At 46.1% G+C, this 19,515-nt stretch overlaps 1 protein-coding gene across 2 annotated transcripts in view; it reads left to right on the top strand.

The window, feature by feature from the left end:
* Window positions 1–10,303: 10,303 nt before the first annotated feature.
* LOC148677366 (PEX5-related protein-like) overlaps window positions 10,304–19,515 on the top strand; it is a 67,253-nt gene continuing 58,041 nt past the window's right edge. For both annotated transcript variants that reach the window (XM_088621550.1, XM_088621577.1), the window contains exon 1: window positions 10,304–10,561. In XM_088621550.1, the coding sequence (XP_088477676.1) occupies window positions 10,541–10,561 (21 nt within the window). In that variant the 5' untranslated portion in view covers window positions 10,304–10,540. The remainder of the gene's footprint in view (window positions 10,562–19,515) is intronic.

Below are 19,515 nucleotides of genomic sequence, written 5' to 3' on the forward strand. Positions count from 1 at the left end.
CCAGATACTGTGCCATAGGATGGCAAAGGAATCGTTCTGCTCTGTTTCTTAATCCAGACTTCCACACCTGCTGCTGCCCTGAGTAAGACAGGGCATGTTTCTGCACCGAGGGCTGTCGACCCAAATAACATCTTATCTGATCAGGCAGAGAGCAGCCTCAGCCTCAGTCTCAGTCTCAGTCTGACGTAGGAAAAAAGTGTGAGTGTGATGCCCTCACGTGTTATTACCTGCTTCCACTATTGATGCAGTTGTTTACAACCACGTCTGCGTAGGAGGAGCACGAGCCAAGAAGAGAAGGGTCCCACTGACAGAGCTGGCTCTGAGTCCGTTTCACAAAACAAGCTGTGTAACTTGCGTAGCCCTTAAGACTTCCTGTCTTGTAAGTGTGTCTTGCTACAGAAATGGGAAAATCCAGATTAGAACTCCAGTTTTACAAAAAAAATCTATTCTAGATAATATTCCATGATGTGTGAAGATGATTAGCTTGTCCACCTGAATTTCTTTACCGTTTATTATGTCAGTAAACCACCATGTCCTGGAAACATCCTTACTGTAGATCTGCCCACACAAGCCCTCAGCTTCTCATATAACTTTGACTGTAAAAAAGTTTTTTCCCTGTGTTGGAGCCACTCTGGATGGTACAATATCTTGGACTGGTTTTCGAGAGCAGGATCCCAGCGGCAAACTGGGGAAGATTAAGTACTGGTAAGCCAATTGAGGATAAAGATTAGTCACAGAACCCTTGGACGTATTTCACTCTCTGAATCAAGCTCAGCTCTGCAGTGCTCGCTTATAACAAGGCAGAGCAATTAATTTTCCCCCAGCGACAACAGCAGAATGCTCCCATCTCCATTTGGCATGACTTCAGACCACTCCGTCTCCCATTATGCGGCTTATTTTGCAGCAGATTATACATAACGCATACAGGGCAATCGTGTACAGTCTGAAAACGTCCAGTCCAGTCTCGAGCGCCTGTCCTCAGCTCCTTTGACGTAAACCCGCTATGAAAGTCTTAACAGAACGCCTGCTTGCACTGTGGTGAGACAGTTGCCCACTGTAAAGCAACAGGGAGCTTGTGCTTTGGCAGCCGATGCACGCTGACGAAGTTCCCCTCTCGAACCTCTTGTAAAGGTAGTTGAGTTGGCCTGAGACTGGACTCCTTCGGACTGGCTCACTCGTATAATGGATCATCCTCACCCTAGCAAGCACCGCAGGGTGCAGCACTCGGGCCTCTGGACTCCCAGGGGGAAGACTGAGGATCCCACGGTGCACACTGCTACCACAGACCCGAGACAGGTGCCCAGTACTTGTGGTGGTAAACCTGTGAGAGCACCCTCTCCAGGCGGGTGTCGCACATGAGAAAGCCAGGAGAAGATGGAGCACAACGCACCTCTGGGTGCAAACCCCTGGTCCCTCGTGTCACCTGCAGTGTCGCCTCCAGGCTTCACAGACACCCCGAGACAGATTCTGTAATCGGTGCTTTTTTGGTTCATTGTAACAAACTGGCCTTGAATTGAGATCAAGAGTTCACATTATATGCGTCATCGGAGTTTAAGCCTCAAAGATATTAAGGGAAACCTCTCTGAGACGTTCCACTTAATTAACCTACCACTTCCAGCATTTAAGACATAAACCTAGAGCAATTCTTTTTTTAACATAAAGGATGTTATAATAAATCACCACAGAGGAAAAAAATCAAAAGGTCTGTGCTTCTTGCTAGCCGAGCTGTGTGCAGAAATCCCAGATCGTGCGCTGCTATCACATGGGTTCTTAAACAGGAGGACTAATTACTCGGGGCTCTGTGAGTGCGGGTGGGTGGAGGTCAGACAAGCGTGAAGAAGCGATTTGATTTAGCTGAGGAGATGGCGTCACGTGTGAGAGGAAACTACTAAACTTAGTCGGACAGAACGCTGCAAATGATCCATTGCTTCTCAAGCAAAAACTGTCCTTGACTGCTAGCAGTGACTTCAAACACTCATCTGATTTCATTCTTCAAAGACACAATGTAACTGTGACCAATAGCAGTCTTACTGCTTAATTTATGCTGAGGAATCATCAGGACAATACTCAAAATATCTTTCCCAGTAGCGTCAGTCCCCGTGTGTGACAATGTGTGTCAGTCCATCAACAGACACATCAGAATAACAGAAGAATTATGTATTTGTTTATGTGTAAGTGGCAAGGTTGTCTCAATTTGGTATTTGGTATTTTTAAATAGATCTTTTAAATTATTGTGGTGGTAGATGATGGAATTAAAATAAAATTTTCTCTGCATTATTATAATAATCAACTAAATAACATGCAGATTGAATATTTTTGACAAAAGAAAATATACAAGTGCAATACTGATTTTTTTTTATTTTGTGTTCTCTACAGACTGATGATTTGTGTTTTCAAACACAAGACTGATATCTGAAACCATGAATCTGAACCCAATAGCCTTATAACAAAAGATGTTGAAGGGCTGACAAGAGTTCTGTTGTTGTACTTGTCAGTGCTCATAATTTAAAGCATCACTGGTGAATGAAATTAGCTCACAGATTCTGGTCGAGAAGTTAGACAGCATTCATTACAGTGATAGATAGTAATACTGCTCCTGTTCCATCCTCAATTTCCATAGTTACATAAATTCTGACCAAGGACAAATGCTGTTGATTCCATAATATCAGAATCTGTGCAGAGATCAATAGCATTTCTAATCCCAGATTCTACCTCTCTGCTGCGATGCTAAACTCCACAAGACCTTGTGTGGAGTTTTCTGAACAGTGTAAAAAGATGGAAAAGTTGTCACTTCTATGTCTGATATTTTTACAGAATTAAAAAATATTAAGAACATAGCAAATGAGAGAAGGTCATTTACTCCTTCTTGATCATTTCATTCATCCATCTGTTTCTTGAAAGAAGCCAGTGTAACATGGCTGGGTGACTGTTTCAGACCCCACAACCCATTGTGCAATAAAGTGACTAACTCACTAAAATAGATGTGGATGGGCAGTGGTCCTAGCACAAATCCCTGTGGCACACCACTAATTACACAATCGGAATCTGAGCATTCATATTTTTAACTTCAGTTCTGAGAAACATTAATTATAAATAGCCCTGCCTTGTGCACATATTAACATTGGAAAAAATGATAAATGATAAACTCAAAAGAGATAGTGATTTTAAAAATTAAGGGACTTGGGTGAATCAAAGATTATGGGAGACAGGTTCTGTACTACGAATATAACCCATGTAAAAAACATAAAATACTGAATGAAAAAGATCAATGCATTTGTATATATCAGAGTACATGATATAAGTAATTTATCATACATACAAGTAATTTATAACAGAGTACTCTATATTACACACAAATTGATGTACTGTTAAATTGAGGTGTCAGTTTGAGTTTTAATAATACTTCTGTATTGTCATACTTTCTCTAACTCTTGGTCAGAAAACAACTTCTGAGGCCTTGATGAGAACTGAAATGCCTAAGAACCTTATTGTTAAAAAAGATCTAAAAGATTTAAAATAACCAGCACTCTAAGCAAGATATCACGTCCCCTTTTTTAAATTCTAACCCATACTGATACATTTGAGATTTTCACGAGAGAAATTCCTGGCCTTGCTACGCTGTTAAGCGGTCAATCTTTTCAACATGTTACGGTGCATTGTGATTATTACTTACGATGTCTACTTAGACCTTCTGATCAAAAGGATGTAAAACTCAACCACATGAAAACAGTTTACAGTATGTCCTTCAGACACTACTTTTCACTCACAACCTTTTTGTATAGCTGGTGAATGACAGAGAGCGCTAGAGTGAAAATCCACCAAAATTCACCATTTCTCCACTGACGTGTTCTGCTTGAAACACTGGACCTGTTAACAAAACATGAAAATAACAACATGGAATCGTCGGACTGATTCAATATTCAATTTTGCATTAGATCCTTGAACACTTTGCATTTTGTTTAAATCAGAACTGAAACCGTAAATGCCTTTGGGAGACATATGCAGTGCTAATGTGTATCTCCAGCTGCAGTGTAATGTACATCAAGGATAAAACGCAAATCCGTCCAGAGTCCAGATGTCAGGACGCAGCCTAGAGAGCAGCAGATGCATCTTCTGGGTACTGAGAACCGACAGGGCTCTAAATGACGGATCCTGAGGACAGCAGGAAAGAGCAGTAGCCCTACCTGCCGGAGAACTCCTGGAGACTTGGGCAGAGGTCTCCTGCTCCACTGTGCAATCACCACCGGCAGTTCTCCAGCCGGGGGAAATCCCAATAAAACACGCCAGCCGAGCAGGCCCTACAGTATGTGCCGGTGTGCAAGAGTTAGACTTGTGCATGTGTTTCAGGGAACGAGTCAGTCCCGCTTCTGTGTCCGTTTCCCACAGAACAGAGGCTGCGAGAAGTAGGATCTGTTAAAACGGCCAGGAGACTGAACTTCTACAATACCAGCATTCCCCTGTCCCCGTCAGCACTGGAGACGGAGCTCAGGTCACAAGCGACAGCAACAAGGTGGGCAAGGGGCTCTTCATTTCAGAGCAGCAGCTTTTACGTGTTCGTGTGAATCAGAAAATAAGGGGTGCCAATCTGCACTTTAGCAGCACCCCTGAGAAGTTAAGGAGAGGAGCGAAGATCTTAGTTACATATGTGGATTATATACTGTATCTGCACACATTATCTGTGCATGAGCTAATAGAGTTTAATACATAATTAATCTCCATGTAGGTGCCAGCTGTGAGGCCATTCATACTGCTGATGGATTTTCCTGATGTCCCAAAGCCTGCTATTCTGGCTCCTTTCTTATTATTATTTAAAACAGGTCATTGACATCACTTTTTCATCCGATTGACAACGTTCCACGTCAGCAGGTATCGTAATTCCAGGACGGTTCCTTAACGTGACCGGCTGGCCGGCTGGCAGCTCCATGGGCAGAGTCCTGCACTCGGTCACGCAGCTTGACAAGGGAGTTGTGTGTTTGCACAGGAGAGTCGGCGCTCAGCCGCAGACGTCGTGGGCAGACTTTTAGTGATCCCTCCTAAAATAATGCCCACTGTGTCACCACTGTGATGCACTAATCATTGAGATTCAGAATGAAAACGGCGTGCAGCCCGAGCGCAGACAATAGCTTTCAGCCCTGAGTAATTTACCTTACCTGCTGCCCTGAACCATCTGTCAGCTGCTGTCTCTGTGTGGGAACCACTACGGTAAGGATATGCAAATGGAGTGTGGCTCTGTGTATTGAAATATTCCTGCTTTTGTGTTTTACATTGTATTTATTACAAAGAATGATGGCCGAACAGTTTATTTTTAAGAAAATTAGGCGGTCTGGGAACTGAACTACATACAGAGTGTCTACATAATGTATGGCCTGGGATTTTCTGCACTGTAGCTTACAGATGATGGGCTTCACCTCTATCAGTTATTGTCACCATGATGAACTGAGGAAACCGCTCAACACACAGTGCTTTTACTATGCGCACATGTTAGCACTGAGCTTTTTCTAATACAGGATTTACACTTTATCTGGATTTATTTTTATTATTCTAGATTATTCTTATAGAATATTCCTATTCTATCTTTATCTTATTTAGATAAAGGAATGGGAAATGTACCTTGACACCATATTCACAAACTGTATGTATGGAGTTATGAATTAGTAAAAATACTTTATTCACAGACTCATTGCATGATTATAACTTAAGGCAGCATTAACATTTAAGCAAGCAATTCTAATATTTTAGCTGTGTTGTGAAAGAGTAGTCTCTTAAAGGAAGCCCCTTTAAGATGTAGTAGTCTTAAGTTAGAGGAAGCACTTATAGCTACTTGTTTTTACAATGTTTATGGTTATAGCGTTATATTCTGTGATTTTCAATGTTGCCTTGTTCTCAGAATAAAGAGTTCTGGGAAACAATTTTGTTGCCAAAACACCAGAGGATGAAGAGATCCATGCGTTTACCCGAATAAAATAAATTATATAACAGGCTTAGTATTTTGATTTGAAAAAAGAAATATTGTTCTTCAACACCTTTAAGTGTGATTTGTAAGTGGTTTTCTGCAGCATAAACTACCCACCCACCCATTTGCTAACGGCTGCATCCAGTTCAGGGTCGTGTTGGGGCCAGAGTCTATCCCAGCAAGCACTGGGCACAAGGCAGGACACACCCTGGACGGGACGCCGGTCCATCACAGGGCACACACCATCTTGTGTTCAAATTAAATATTTAAGATGAAATTAATTGCAATTTGTGGTCTTACCTACTATATGATGTACCCTTTGTTAATGTCCTTACTTAGGTAAATAGTACGTACAGTACATAGCTCTCCATTCCAGGATTTAGTCAGCATGGTCTCTAGATGAGACGCTGGAGAGCTACTGCATGCCAACATGAAGAACGGCGTACAGAAGAATAACTAAATCAAACCCCAGTTAAACAGCAGTGAAAATGAATGACAACGGCTGACACCCAGCAGGCATTCTTCCACGTTAACCATCGGGAGGTCCAAAGACAAGCTTGCGAGCGGATTGGAGATTAAAGAATTAATCACTCTCAGACGAGAACCATATTTGCCTCTGCCAAGGCGAGAGAAAAGGTGCCTTGATGGCATTTTAAATTCTTCATTTTCCATAGTAAATAAGTGTTGGAGTTAAAAGCTCAGTTAAATGTATTAAATGCCTATTGTGACCTTTGTGTGCTTCTTCTTAATCTCCGATTAGACTTTAAATGTGACAGGAGCACACCTGAGTGAGGTTGAGGCCTGGTCTTGACGGCAGGGTCTGGCCTTTCCCTGCGGAAGATGCGTCAGGCAGCCCTGAGCTCTCTCACACAGGCTGGGCCCTGCGCTGTGACTGCTTGTGCTCATCAAAGCACCGGACTCTGATGTTTTCCTGACATGTTTGTGTTGGATTTCCTCCTCTTCTCTTTTGCATTGAATTTGCTATTTTATTTGGTGCAAACAGGGAAGTGCGAGAGGAGTAAGATATTTTGCAGGGGCCTTTTCTTTGGTGGGGGGGGAGCTGGTTTCTTCTCAGGATGGAAGAGTTGGAGTGTGTTTGGACAGAAGAGCCTGGTTTGTTTTTGTTCAGCTTTTGTTTGGGAGAAAAGGAAATAAAGGCCTGTGTTTTGTTTGTAAAACTGTCTGTTGTTTCTTTTATGTTTTGGCTCGTGTTATGTGTATGGTATTGTAACCGAACTGGGGCTTAGGCTGTGACAACGCCAAATTGGAAGTCAGTTGTTGTCTGGTCACTAAATAATAGCACCTCATGCCCAAAGAGTGTGGGTAGTGCAGCTATGGGTGTTTTACTCAAAGGTATAGCAGAAGCTTCCAATTTGGCTTAGTTTTGCAGAGTGATTCTGTCACGCCCGACATCCCTCCCTAGAGGGCGCTCCACTGCTCTCATTATTGTTCGTGTGTTTTAGCTCTCCAGGTGTACCCTTTTAGCGTTATTACTTAAGACCAGCTCCTCCAGTCCTCGGGGTCTCATCATTAGGGTAAGATGTCTCGAGGCCCGCCTAGCACCAGGAAACCCTACGCCCGTCTCCTGAGGGCATAGGCCTCATCCCCGACACCTCCCGCTTCCTGAGCCCGGGGTCTGGAGGACCTCGCCCCGTCACCCTTGGACCTCCATGTCTCGTCTGCCCGTGTGCTCCCTCCTCCCGGGGATTTTAACTGTGTCGCGTCCCAGGATGGATTCCTTGTTGATGGACTCTCGGACTGTGCTTTGACCTGCCCTTGGACCTGTTTGGATCTGGATGCCGTTTTGTCTTCCCCGTACACTGTCTCACGGACTGTCACTATTATTTTGTGCACTATTAAACCCCCGTGTGTTCCCTTTTACCACGCCTGCTGTTTTCTCCAGCTCTTACCGCATCGCATAGGGTCTTCTCCAAAATCTGACACGGATTTCAGTGCGTGTCCGTGACAGATTCCTTTTCATTAATACTTAGAATCAAACACACTGGCAGTCTCTCCAGGGCCCATGTCAACCTGGCTGGCGTCAGTCTCTGTCTTTGAGTGCGGGAGCCTCTCCGAGGGTCTTGTGCTCTTCACACCTGCTCTCCTCGCACGGGGTCAACGGTGACCTTTCACGCTCACCCACTCCACTGCCTCGTGTCCAGTGCAACACAGTCACAGGCTGCCCGGGCTGCACGGATTAGGCAACGACACAGCAACACGACCGCACGACGGCGCCGGCCGGACGAGCGCACCTCTAAGGCGCTGATGGGATTAATTAAAGCCGCGCCACACGGCACAGAAACAGAGAAACGGGCAGTCTGGGCGGTTCATTTTATTTTAAATAAGGAAGTTTAGGGAATCTTGAGGAGGAAAAGTAAAACAATCAATCAATTTTCTTTAATGCAACAGAGTGTACAATTTAAAACGAAGGGAACAAAGAAATTCTCTGCTTGGCTCAAGACTAAGCCAATTATTCCAAAGCTCAGATCCAATAGGAAACGAATATTTGACAGCAGTTCTCTTACTTGGCGGTTGACAAGAAGCGAAGGCTTTCTATGACATTGGGCTCAACCTGCCCGATGGGCAGTCTCCCGGCCCTCGAACCCCATGCAGAGTGAGGGAGCCAGGGGGCAGCTGCCCAGGTGCAGGTGGGCTGGAGGGGAGATTCCCCAGAGCCGAGTGCAAAGGGAGGCGTCTGTGCTCGATTATACAGAGTTACTTTCACAACGACGGGGGATGAGGCACAGCTGGGGGCGACCGACGTGTTGTCGCTTCGGTTAATAACTCCCATTTACAGTGCAAACACTTCCGGGATGAAGTATTTTTCGGAGGTATTCATACGCGGCCCTGAGTGTGATGAGAACCCATCTCTGCTGTGCAAAGACCTAACCGTGAATGTAGCCTAAAGAGCACCCCGGCACGGGACATCGGAATCAGGAATACCACGACTGGGGGCTAAATGCAATGTGATGCCTTTAAAAAAGACCCTTTTCATTGCGACCATTGTATTTGCTCCTTGAAAGGGATCTTTGGGTTGGATTTACAGACTTTTACCTTTCCAGGCTGCAGATGGTCAGCAGAAGCAGAAATGGGGACTTGAGTATTTCTCAAAGCTCTCCCTAGGGGAACAATAGCCACTCTGACTCTCCCAGGTGTCTTGCCAGCAACATTACTATCAAACACTAATAGGCGATACTGTAGAGGAGCAAAACTAACCTTGCAATAGCAAAATAAAGCTTGGGTGATTGAAATTGAGGTCTAACTGTTCTTCCAGGAGTGCTATTCTAACAAGCAAACCCTGCGTCTTCTGGAAATTGACCGTGCTGTGGTTTCTTGGAAGAAGACGCACTTGACGTGTGCAGAAAATTAAATGTTAATCGCTCCCGTCTCTGAATCCGTAGCAAGAGTTCACACCAGCTCGCTTCAAATTACAGCTCCTTCAAGGGCCTCTCTACGGCACATTCAGTTCAGGTATTCTGAGGTAATGGAGCTTGTTTTAGCGTCATGTGAAGTTTCAGTAAGCACGTTATCCAAACGCCTAATAGCTTTTTTGTCTTGTCTGAACAAGTGACAAAGATAGCCGCCCCAGGCGGGCGAACTCGCAGCCATCAGTACGAGAGCAAAATCCACACAGCCGAACCACACATTTCTCGTTTTTAAACCACAGGGAAGAAAAAGTTTTTTTTCCAAAGGTACTAAAACGCCCCTCGTGAATGCACGCATGCATTCCGTGATGTGTAAAAAAAAACCAACGCATCCGCGCACACCTTTCAGACAATAACGAGGCGCTTACGATGCGTGAGACGGTTCAGTTTATGTGAAAGCAGCCCCGGTTCCGGTCTGCATGTGTATATAGACGGATCGTGACAGTTCCTCAGTTACAGTGACTGCTCGGTACCGACAGGAGAGGAGGCTCGTCAGACCCCCCAGCGGCCAGCCCTACCCGGAGACGGCCGTTGGCACCCGCACCTGCCGTACGAACGGGGGCAGGACGCCCACCCGAGAGGGCCGCCCCGGGTGGCCCCCGAAACCGTGCAAGACTCGCTTTATTGCGGGGCGGGAGCGGCGCCCGTCGTCACCGCCCCGCGGCTGCCGTCTGGAGTGGCGATCGCGCGCCCGCCCCGAGACGGCGCCTCGCCCCTCTCCGGCGCGGGCGGGTGCGCGCGCCCCTTTTGCCCGTGAGGACGGCGCCACGTGAGGACGGCGGGCGCGCGCGGGTGTGCTTCCCCGGCGGCAGCGGCGGCAGCGCGAGCGACCCGCGGAGGTCGGGAGCCCGAGGAGACGGTCCCGCCGGGTCCCCGCCCCCCAAAGCGAGCAGAAGTTACTCTCTCTCTCTCTCTCGTCCTGGCTCGGCCCCCTCCCGCCCCCTCCCTCCCTCCGTCCCTCCCCGAAGCGGTAACGTGACGGCTGAGGAGCGCCTAGCGTTGAACTGTGGTCCGCGTCCCGTCCCTTGCCTCTCCTCCGCTCGGCACCAAGGACAGCTCCCGTCGCGTCCCGGCGCCGGGCACCCATGCGTGCCTCCGGCCAGCCTGCTCTGCCGGCGCTCGACTGACGGGGGGAAGCGGCGCGTGCGACTCCGCGCTCAATATGTACCAGGGGCACGTGCAGGTAAGGGGGTGCTCTTGTCCGCCTGCGCGTGTCTGCTTCCCAGTCGCCCCCTTTCCGATCCGGTCTGCGGGGAGCGATGCGAGTTGTCAGCCCAGGCAGCGCGCCGGGTGTCCCTGCAAAGGCAGGTCAGCCCCCCGGCCGGGTGGTGGGATGGGGGGGGGGGAGGTTTTGGGGAGCGCGGCAGATGACACCAAGGGCATTCCCCGCTCGGCGGCGGGGTGCGAGGCAGGTGCGCGATGGGGTCCGGGGGCTCGCCGTCCCGTCCCGCTGACGAATTAGTGACAGGTCGTGAGCCTTCCTAGTTGGCTGATGTTTTGCGTTTGTTTTGTTGGGGTTGTTGTTGTTGTTGTTGTTTTGTTCTGTTTTTTATCGTGCCCTGTGAAGTATGTTACATTTTCGCTGAAGGGCAAAGCAGGGAAAGGGGGGCTGTCTCCTTGATCAGTCCGAACAAGTCCGCGGGGCTCCGAGCCCCGGCCGAGGTGGAGCTGAACGAGCCCCGGGCGCTGTGCGCTGACACCCCGGGGGCGCTGCCGGAGTAGCGCCCGTGAGCGGGGTGAGCGACCGCACGCTGTCGTTCCGGCGGAGCGGAGGAGCGGAGATCACCGGCGCCCCGGCGGGATGTAAACACGCCGGCGTGCGGTTTAACCTTGACGGACTCGCCCCCTCCTCCGCCTTCACCGCAACGTGCTCGGCGGCTTCGGAAATAAAGTTACGGGCAGGTAGGAGGGGGAAATGCGGGCGAGCCCGGAGGAGGGAGACGGCACAAGCGGCGATCGGTGTGCGTGGTGTTGTTCTTTAGGAAACCGCTCCAGGTGTGCAGGAAGAGTTAGCGGCACTAGAGAGCACGGCAACAGGCGTTTTCCGCGTTGTCAAAGCGGTGATGTCATGATATACATACAGTACAGTATGCAACTATACCGGCCGTGCCGTGCGTGCGGACACCGGGGTGCTGTTTCATTGAACTGCGTGTTTTGCGACCATGCTGTGAGACATGGGGGCGGACCTGTCCGTGATGTGTCTGCTGCAGACTGAAGGCATCAGCGGCGACTGGGGAAACAGGAAATGAGTGGCAGGTTAATTGTCTTCCGTGTTGGAGCAGGTGTGGCAGGACTTGAGCGAGTGCATCGGTTTTGCTTGACAGCCGCAACCTGAGCTGTTCAGTTTAAGCGCATGAACTTGTCTTTACTGCTTTGCATTTGTCAATAATTTTAGTCGATAAAAACGTCAGTTCTAGTTATACCTAAGAATGTTATGAGGTACATAATCATTACTTGTATTTTTGGAGCAAAGATATATATATATAGTGTTGTTTTCTTTTAAAAAAACCACCTTCGAACTAAAGTATTACATTAAAATAAATAAAACTAATATTATCTTATATAAATACATAAATCGTGAAATAGAAAAAGTTGCATGCAAATTAGTTTTACATTTTGAGGCGGCGGGCTGCGCTGTATTTGAACTGTCGCTACTCGGGGTTGAGTCACTTGGCTTACAGTGAGTTTATAAGGGAAGAACGCGCTCAGTTAAGACGCTTCTCAGAGGCTTTAACGTTCATCGTGAATTGCGAGAGTAGAAACAAGCATTCAGCTCGGCCCCCTGTGGAGCAGCCCTGAGCGGGCGGGGTCTCGGCCCCCTGTGGAACAGTCTGCAGCCGCACCACAGACACCAGCGAGTGGGCGAGAGCAGACCCCGGAAGGAGAGGTTTTTGGAGATCTGATTTCCGCGAGGTCTCCTCTCCCGTGTGTAGCTGCCACTGCGCTCCGTAACACACTGAGCCCACGGCTCGGCTAACCCTCCGCAGGACGTGTCATCATTTCTTGCTCCATCTTATGAAAGACGTCTCGGCCTCCATTCGCTTGAGCAGCAGCAGAAACATGTCAGAGTCGTGTGCTGACAGAGCAGGCAGCACGTCCAAGGCCCGTGGATCAGACGCCTTTCTGCCACATGAACCTGAGAAAGTGCAGATGCTATGAGCAGTCAACTGAGTACATTAGCCAACTAACCCCACTGCTCCTGGTGCCACTCAGTCTCCTGTGCACCAGCCCCGAAGTGTCAGGGATAAGGTTTCACTGTTTTCTCGGACTGCTGTGTTCATTCTCCTCATAGGTTGTAATAGCCCGTGTCTTGTTTACGTTTCTGTGGAAAATGAAGTCAAAGCACACTTTTTTATTTTGCTTGACTATACAGATCATTTCCATGTTTTTGTTCATTATGTGAAGTCCGTTTTATGATGTAAACGACTGCCAGGGATTTGGGTGTCTGTGCTCCTTATTATTCTGAGCTTGTATTGCTTCTCAAGATGAGAAAATCGAATACATTCTAAGGCGCCCCTTTGAGGCACTGTCTGTCCTTTCCAGACCGTCCCATATGAGGATTCTGCAAAGTTCACATCCTTCAGAATAAAGAAAAAAAGACACTGAAAATACATAAGCCCAGGCTTTTGCATTTGGTTAGAAAACAATACAGATCTCTACAGTGTGGCATGAATTTTCGGAAGACACACGCCAGTAGTTTTTCTTATACGTGGAGGGAACGGCCAGGGCCCATACAGCACGTGTCAACAGACACTACTGGGAAATATTTGGAAAAAATGATTCATGCTACTCCTACTAGCTAAGCATAAAACCTGCTGCAAAATGGAAATACAGATGAGTAAACCTTTGTCAATAAAAATACTCTTATTAGGCATTCTGTTTTTGCGTGGCAGCTCTGTCCTTGTACTAAATTCATCTAGGTTATTAAATATAAGATATGTACACACTTCAGATTATCAGAGCAGAAGGAAAGTATTTTCCTCTTGCTGCTGTGAGTGCTGTAGTCTGTGCGTGTCTCCCGGGGCTCAGGTATATCTCTGGTAGTCCGCTGTGTACTGCTGGTAGCTATGGCTACTCGCTGCTGTCAGAGTGGGGGAAAAATCTGTTCCGTAGCTTTGTGTTTGCTTTTGGGTGAAAGGACTGGCATTGCTCTTGGTGCGACATCCAGCTCTCTGTTATCACAGTGCCCTGGATGTCCAGTATTTCCCAATGAGGCTGTGTTCCACACCACGCAGAGCACTGGGTTGTGTTTGGCACAGTGAAAGTTCTGGTAACACGCTGCTCTGTGGTGCCAGGGCTGAATCGCCACCTGGACCTACTCTTGGTTGATGAACATCAGGATCGATACTTAAGTCCCTTTTTTTAGAAATGTAGCTACATCTCATCTTGGATGTCCAGCAGCGTGTTTCTTATAAACTGCGTTTTTATGCTTTATGTTATGTTTTTATTTTTCCCACATTTCACATTAAGCCTTTTTACGGGAGCAGTACTTAATGTGGAGTTACATAACAGCTTGAGTATTTTAAAAGCAGAATCTAAAACCTTCTGTGTCCCAAGTGTGGTCAAACTGTTTTCCTTTATTCTGTCTCTGTTTTCATCTGTGCGACACTGACTGTCAAGGGAATTATTCTTTACAGTCCTACTGTTGTTTTAGAAGGCATTCAGGGCATTAAACATCATTAAAATGCTTGATGAATTGGCAGCCTTTTACAGATTTATTCCTTTTTATTTCACTGTGTTCAAAGCCCTGATTTTCCCTGTTTAGATTGATATGTATAAAACCAGATACCTTGAACATGCCCACAGCCCATAGGAGGCAAGCTCCCACAATATAAGGATTTAAGAAGTAATTTATGACACGTAGGGTTGCTCTCTACAATAATGATAACTTGTCTGTGAATGATGCTTTACTCACGATTTCTAATGGCTGCGCCCTTCTGAAATTGGATACATAATGATCACAGTTATCCTGTCACTGGTGCCCTGTCTTTTTCAGTGCCATTATATTTGTAAGCTCTCATCTGTGAAGAGACAAGTACAAAACCATACAGACCCGTGTAATGCTTGTTAAATCTTTCATCCTGCTTCTATGCATTTAGCTGTTCATCTTTGTTGCTTTCTAGAGTTTACATAATAAAATCATCCCAAAGAAAACAAATATTCTATGTATTTGTTACATTTAATAAGTTTGAAGGATTGAGGTGCGTGGATCTGTTTTTTTTTGGGGGGTAATGGTATGAAACTGTAGATGTACACAAGTCAGGTCAAATTCTAATGCTATTTGGAACTGGGGAACGTTTTTATGTGACTAATATTGGAACACAAACGGTCCTGTCCACAGTGGAAGCGAGTTAGCTCACTGTCTTGCTTTTTTTTGTTACTGCTGGCTGTGGCTGATCCAAGCAGTGAAGTTCCAGTAGGGAGCCCGGTCTACCCTGAGCATTTCATCCCGGTTAGTGGGTTTGAATCGTTAGGTGTAGGTCTGCTTACCTTCCATTACTGTGGTGGTTGAGTGCCGTCGAGTCGGTATCGACCCCTGGCGACCCTGTGGACAGTCCCCCCGTCACGATCCATAGAGCTCTCATGGCAAGATGTGTCTCTCCGGAGGCCGGTGGGGTGACCCGCGCGCGAACAGGCAGCGTCGGCGCGGTGTCGTCCCTGGGTCTGCTTGCTGGGTGCTCATGCCCACTTCCCTCACGGCCGAGCCACAGACGCGACACACTGAAGTCAACAGGCCAGCCAAGAGGAAGTGACAGATCAGTGTCACAGCCCTGCGCTTTAGCGACCGCAAGGTGGAAAGGGTGCTGGAAACACGACTGATTTTCATGAGCGCTGCTTGTGCTTTGTCCGTCTGTAGGACTGAGGTGTGTGGATTCACCAAATGGGCAAAAATGTAACAGAATATCTCCAGAAAAGAAGTTTCTTTTTTGCAGTGATCTGTATTTGAGGGGGGGGTAAAGGTATGAATTCTTAGCTCTTACCGCACAGGTTTCCAGTGAATAATCTTCACGTGGAGCTGCAGCTCAGGAAACTACTACAAACTGTGAGCAGTCATGCTTTTCATCGCAGTGCAGCCATATCAGGGGAAGAGTACCCAGGAGACAGCCTTCAAGGACACGCTGGACAGAGAGCCCCCTTTTCTGAGGGGACACCCACTGTACTTCTCCATTTATCACAGAGTGTGCAGCTGCAGAGCTCCTTGAGGCCAGTGGAATAGATGACTCAATCATCACTAAATTCTTTTGCATATACTGCAAGTCTGTGCTGTGTATATACTGTACAGTATACTGTGGGTCTGTGCTGTGTATATACAGTATACTGTGGGTCTGTGCTGTGTATATACAGTATACTGTGGGTCTGTGCTGTGTATATACAGTATACTGCAGGTCTGTGCTGTGTATATACAGTATACTGCAGGTCTGTGATGTGTATATACAGTATACTACAGGTCTGTGCTGTGTATATACAGTATACTGCAGGTCTGTGCTGTGTATATACAGTATACTGTGGGTCTGTGCTGTGTATATACAGTATACTGCAGGTCTGTGCTGTGTATATACAGTATACTGCAGGTCTGTGATGTGTATATACAGTATACTACAGGTCTGTGCTGTGTATATACAGTATACTGCAGGTCTGTGATGTGTATATACAGTATACTACAGGTCTGTGCTGTGTATATACAGTATACTGTGGGTCTGTGCTGTGTATATACAGTATACTGCAGGTCTGTGCTGTGTATATACAGTATACTGCGGGTCTGTGCTGTGTATATACAGTATACTGTGGGTCTGTGCTGTGTGTATACAGTATACTGTGGGTCTGTGCTGTGTATATACAGTATACTGCAGGTCTGTGCTGTGTATATACAGTATACTGCAGGTCTGTGCTGTGTATATACAGTATACTGCGGGTCTGTGCTGTGTATATACAGTATACTGTGGGTCTGTGCTGTGTATATACAGTATACTGCAGGTCTGTGATGTATATACAGTATACTGCGGGTCTGTGCTGTGTATATACAGTATACTGTGGGTCTGTGCTGTGTATATACAGTATACTGCAGGTCTGTGATGTGTATATACAGTATACTGTGGGTCTGTGCTGTGTGTATACAGTATACTGCAGGTCTGTGCTGTGTATATACAGTATACTGCAGGTCTGTGCTGTGTATACTGTTTACTGCAAAGGAACAAGTTAAAGGTTTATTCCAGCTGAAAAGAGAAGAAAGGAAACAACGTTTCAGCTGTGGAGCTGTCTTCGGGTGTGAGGGTGCTCACACGTTGTGTTTCGTTTCTTCTCTTTTCAGCATGGAATAAACATTATTCTGTATGTATATACTGCATGTCTATAGGATGAGGACATCCTAGCATCACAGTTAGGACTTTATGCTGAGGTGTAATTGTTTGCTGTGCCAGTTTCTTTCTTCTGTCCTGCTGATACACCAAGCTGATAGACTGTGATGACAGAGTTTTGAAGTTTCCTTCACTTTCATTTTGCACCGTATTTACAGGGTTGAGCACCGACAGGAGGGGCTAGGGTGCACTTCATTTCTGTGGTGTCTGGAATTAGTTTTTGTATCTTTTCTAATAGAGATCACATAGAGGTCTTACGTGCACAAATTCCTTCGAAGTAATTGTTGTCTCAGTGTGTTGCAAATGCTTGTTTTCTTTTTGTTCAGTTTATCAGGTTGATGCATAATTTAAACAACAAGTCAAGTAGTGGTAAAATAGGCTCTGAACAGTCTCGCCTCTGAACTCCAGTCTTCACTCTGTGCTGGCATTTGCTGGGAACCAGACAATTGTCAAAGGGAAGCATCCCACTTTCTTTACCTCGTCTATCGGAGGGGCACTGCAAGTTACAGAACAGGGCTTTGTAACAGGTATTTCAGTCCTCCGGCCCCATGACCATATTCATCAATTATGCATATTCAATTGACAAGTTATCAACAATTATCAATACCGCTTATGCACTTCAGCACGTTGATTAACAGAGTGGTGTACGTGGCCGCTGGCGTTTGACATTTCCTTTAGTAATATATTTGATTCCTCAGTAAGTCACATGGCCGGCATGTGAACTACTGAGGTCCTTGTAAAAAGCAATAAAATTAGCAAAACATACTGGTCTTTGGCATCTCTGTCTCGTGAGTAGAAGCTACCGATACAAAGGTTTGTGGAACCTGGTTCCCCGCTACGTTGTCGAAGCCGATACCTGGTTTCTTTCAAGAAGTGGTTGGCTGGGATGTCCTCGCTCAGTCACTAGCAGCCAGATGAGTTAGACTGGCCCAGCGGCCTTCTCTAGTCTGTGACCTTTCGTGGGTTTTTTATGCACAGATACTCTGTCAGACATTTTAAGCATCTATTGGATTTTTGTTCTTGTGCAAATCAGCAGTTTTGGGTAAATATTCCTGCCTCAGCTGACCTGCTAGAAGTATTGCCTTTATCACCTTTATTTTATGTGATGAGAAATGCCTGGAGTGTGGGGCTGTTTTCCAGGTTAACAGCAGCACAGTCAAATGTCACTGTGACATTGTATATCACAGCATCTCAGCCTGTCAGACTTGTTCTGTTTCCTGCGTTTGTGTGGTGAAATATCTATTTCTGCCTTTTGAGTGTTATCCAAAATTAAACAATGTCTTGTGAACATCACCCATATCCATCGGTGGAGAGTGTAGAACACAAGAAATACCTTTCATACAGTAAAATGATTTTGATAATGGTATGTCCATTCTTGCATCTGTTTAAGCCTTTTTTTAAAATGCATCGATTTATCTAATGGCCACGGATGCTCGTCATTATCGCTTCTCTTTACAATTAGTCACAGCTTCTGTGCTGATTTCTTAATTATTCCTTTAAGTGCCTACGGGGATGACAACTGAAATACAGGTCACAATGCCAAATCTAGACAAACCCAGGGCCCTGTCTGAACGGTATGAGATTTCACAGCAAAAGCTGTCTGAGCATTCAACCACATGAAATATTAATCATTGAGGTTTCTAACCATTTAATCAGAATGCTGTAGCCCTAGGTGAAATAGCCAGCAGATTCAGCCCCAGTCTTCTGAGTTCAGACTCCGCTCCTGTTTCAGTAAACCGTACACATTCCTAATAAAACAAGGAAATAGAATTAAAGGGGGGAAGAGGCAACTTAGTTCACCGAAATGAGCTGATATATACTGTAGTATTTCAGGGCTCTTAAAGGATGATGTTACCTTGCATGGCTTAAAGATCAAGTTATAGCACCTTTACCAGCAGTGCAGGTTGACTCTGTTTAGCCAGTGAGCCAGAGCCTGGGTTCTACCTTGGTGGCCTGATACAAGGTAAAGTCAAGTCACATACAGTCTTTTGGGCATCTGGATTTATGCTGTGTAGGACTGGCTTGAAATGCGATGCATTACAAACTGCTTTGCTTAATGTGAGAGCTGCACAATATCTGCGCTTGTGTGGGACTTTAGGAGTCCTGTGAGAGTCGAAGAGCATGGCAGTTCAAGTTGTGTCTGCCCGACGGGGCACAGGGACGGGGATTGGTGAAGAGGGGAGCCAGCAGAGGAGGATTTGTAATCCTGGCCAGCATTCGGAGGCTTTTGGCAAAAGAAGCACTCCTTCTCTGAGCTGTTTATATTCTTGTAAATATAGGATGAAAGGCTGTAGACTTTCTTGTAAAACCCAGTGAAAGGGTAGTAAGACCATTTAGGTAGAAGATTGCTGTTGCTTTGAATAATGCTCTCCTCTTATAAGCCTTTTGAACTCCATTAACTCTACTGCACTTTCTCCTCAGATCTGTAATTAGCATTTTAACCTGCAATGCAACTTGCATCAGAGAAAAATCTTCCTCTGGGCCTTGAAGAGATTATTGGACTAGTTTTGTTAAGTAAAATTTCACATTCACATCAGCCTGATACGGAGATTTCAGTTGACGTAAACATTACATTTACAGACAGTCTGTGTTTTACATACTGAAGCCAGGGGGGCACTATGTGTTGCAAAGCAAATTCTTCACAGTGGATTAGGACTGGATAGATCTCACTCCTTCCCAACTGCTGACTGGGAAGGAACAATAATCCACATAATAGTTTTCACTTGTAACAGCAGAGCCAGTCCTCTTCCATTTATCAAGTGTGGAATCTGATCTTTTCATT

Source organism: Lepisosteus platostomus, chromosome 2 (genome assembly GCF_059453375.1).
Source record: "Lepisosteus platostomus isolate fLepPlt1 chromosome 2, fLepPlt1.hap1, whole genome shotgun sequence".
Lineage (NCBI taxonomy): Eukaryota > Metazoa > Chordata > Actinopteri > Semionotiformes > Lepisosteidae > Lepisosteus > Lepisosteus platostomus.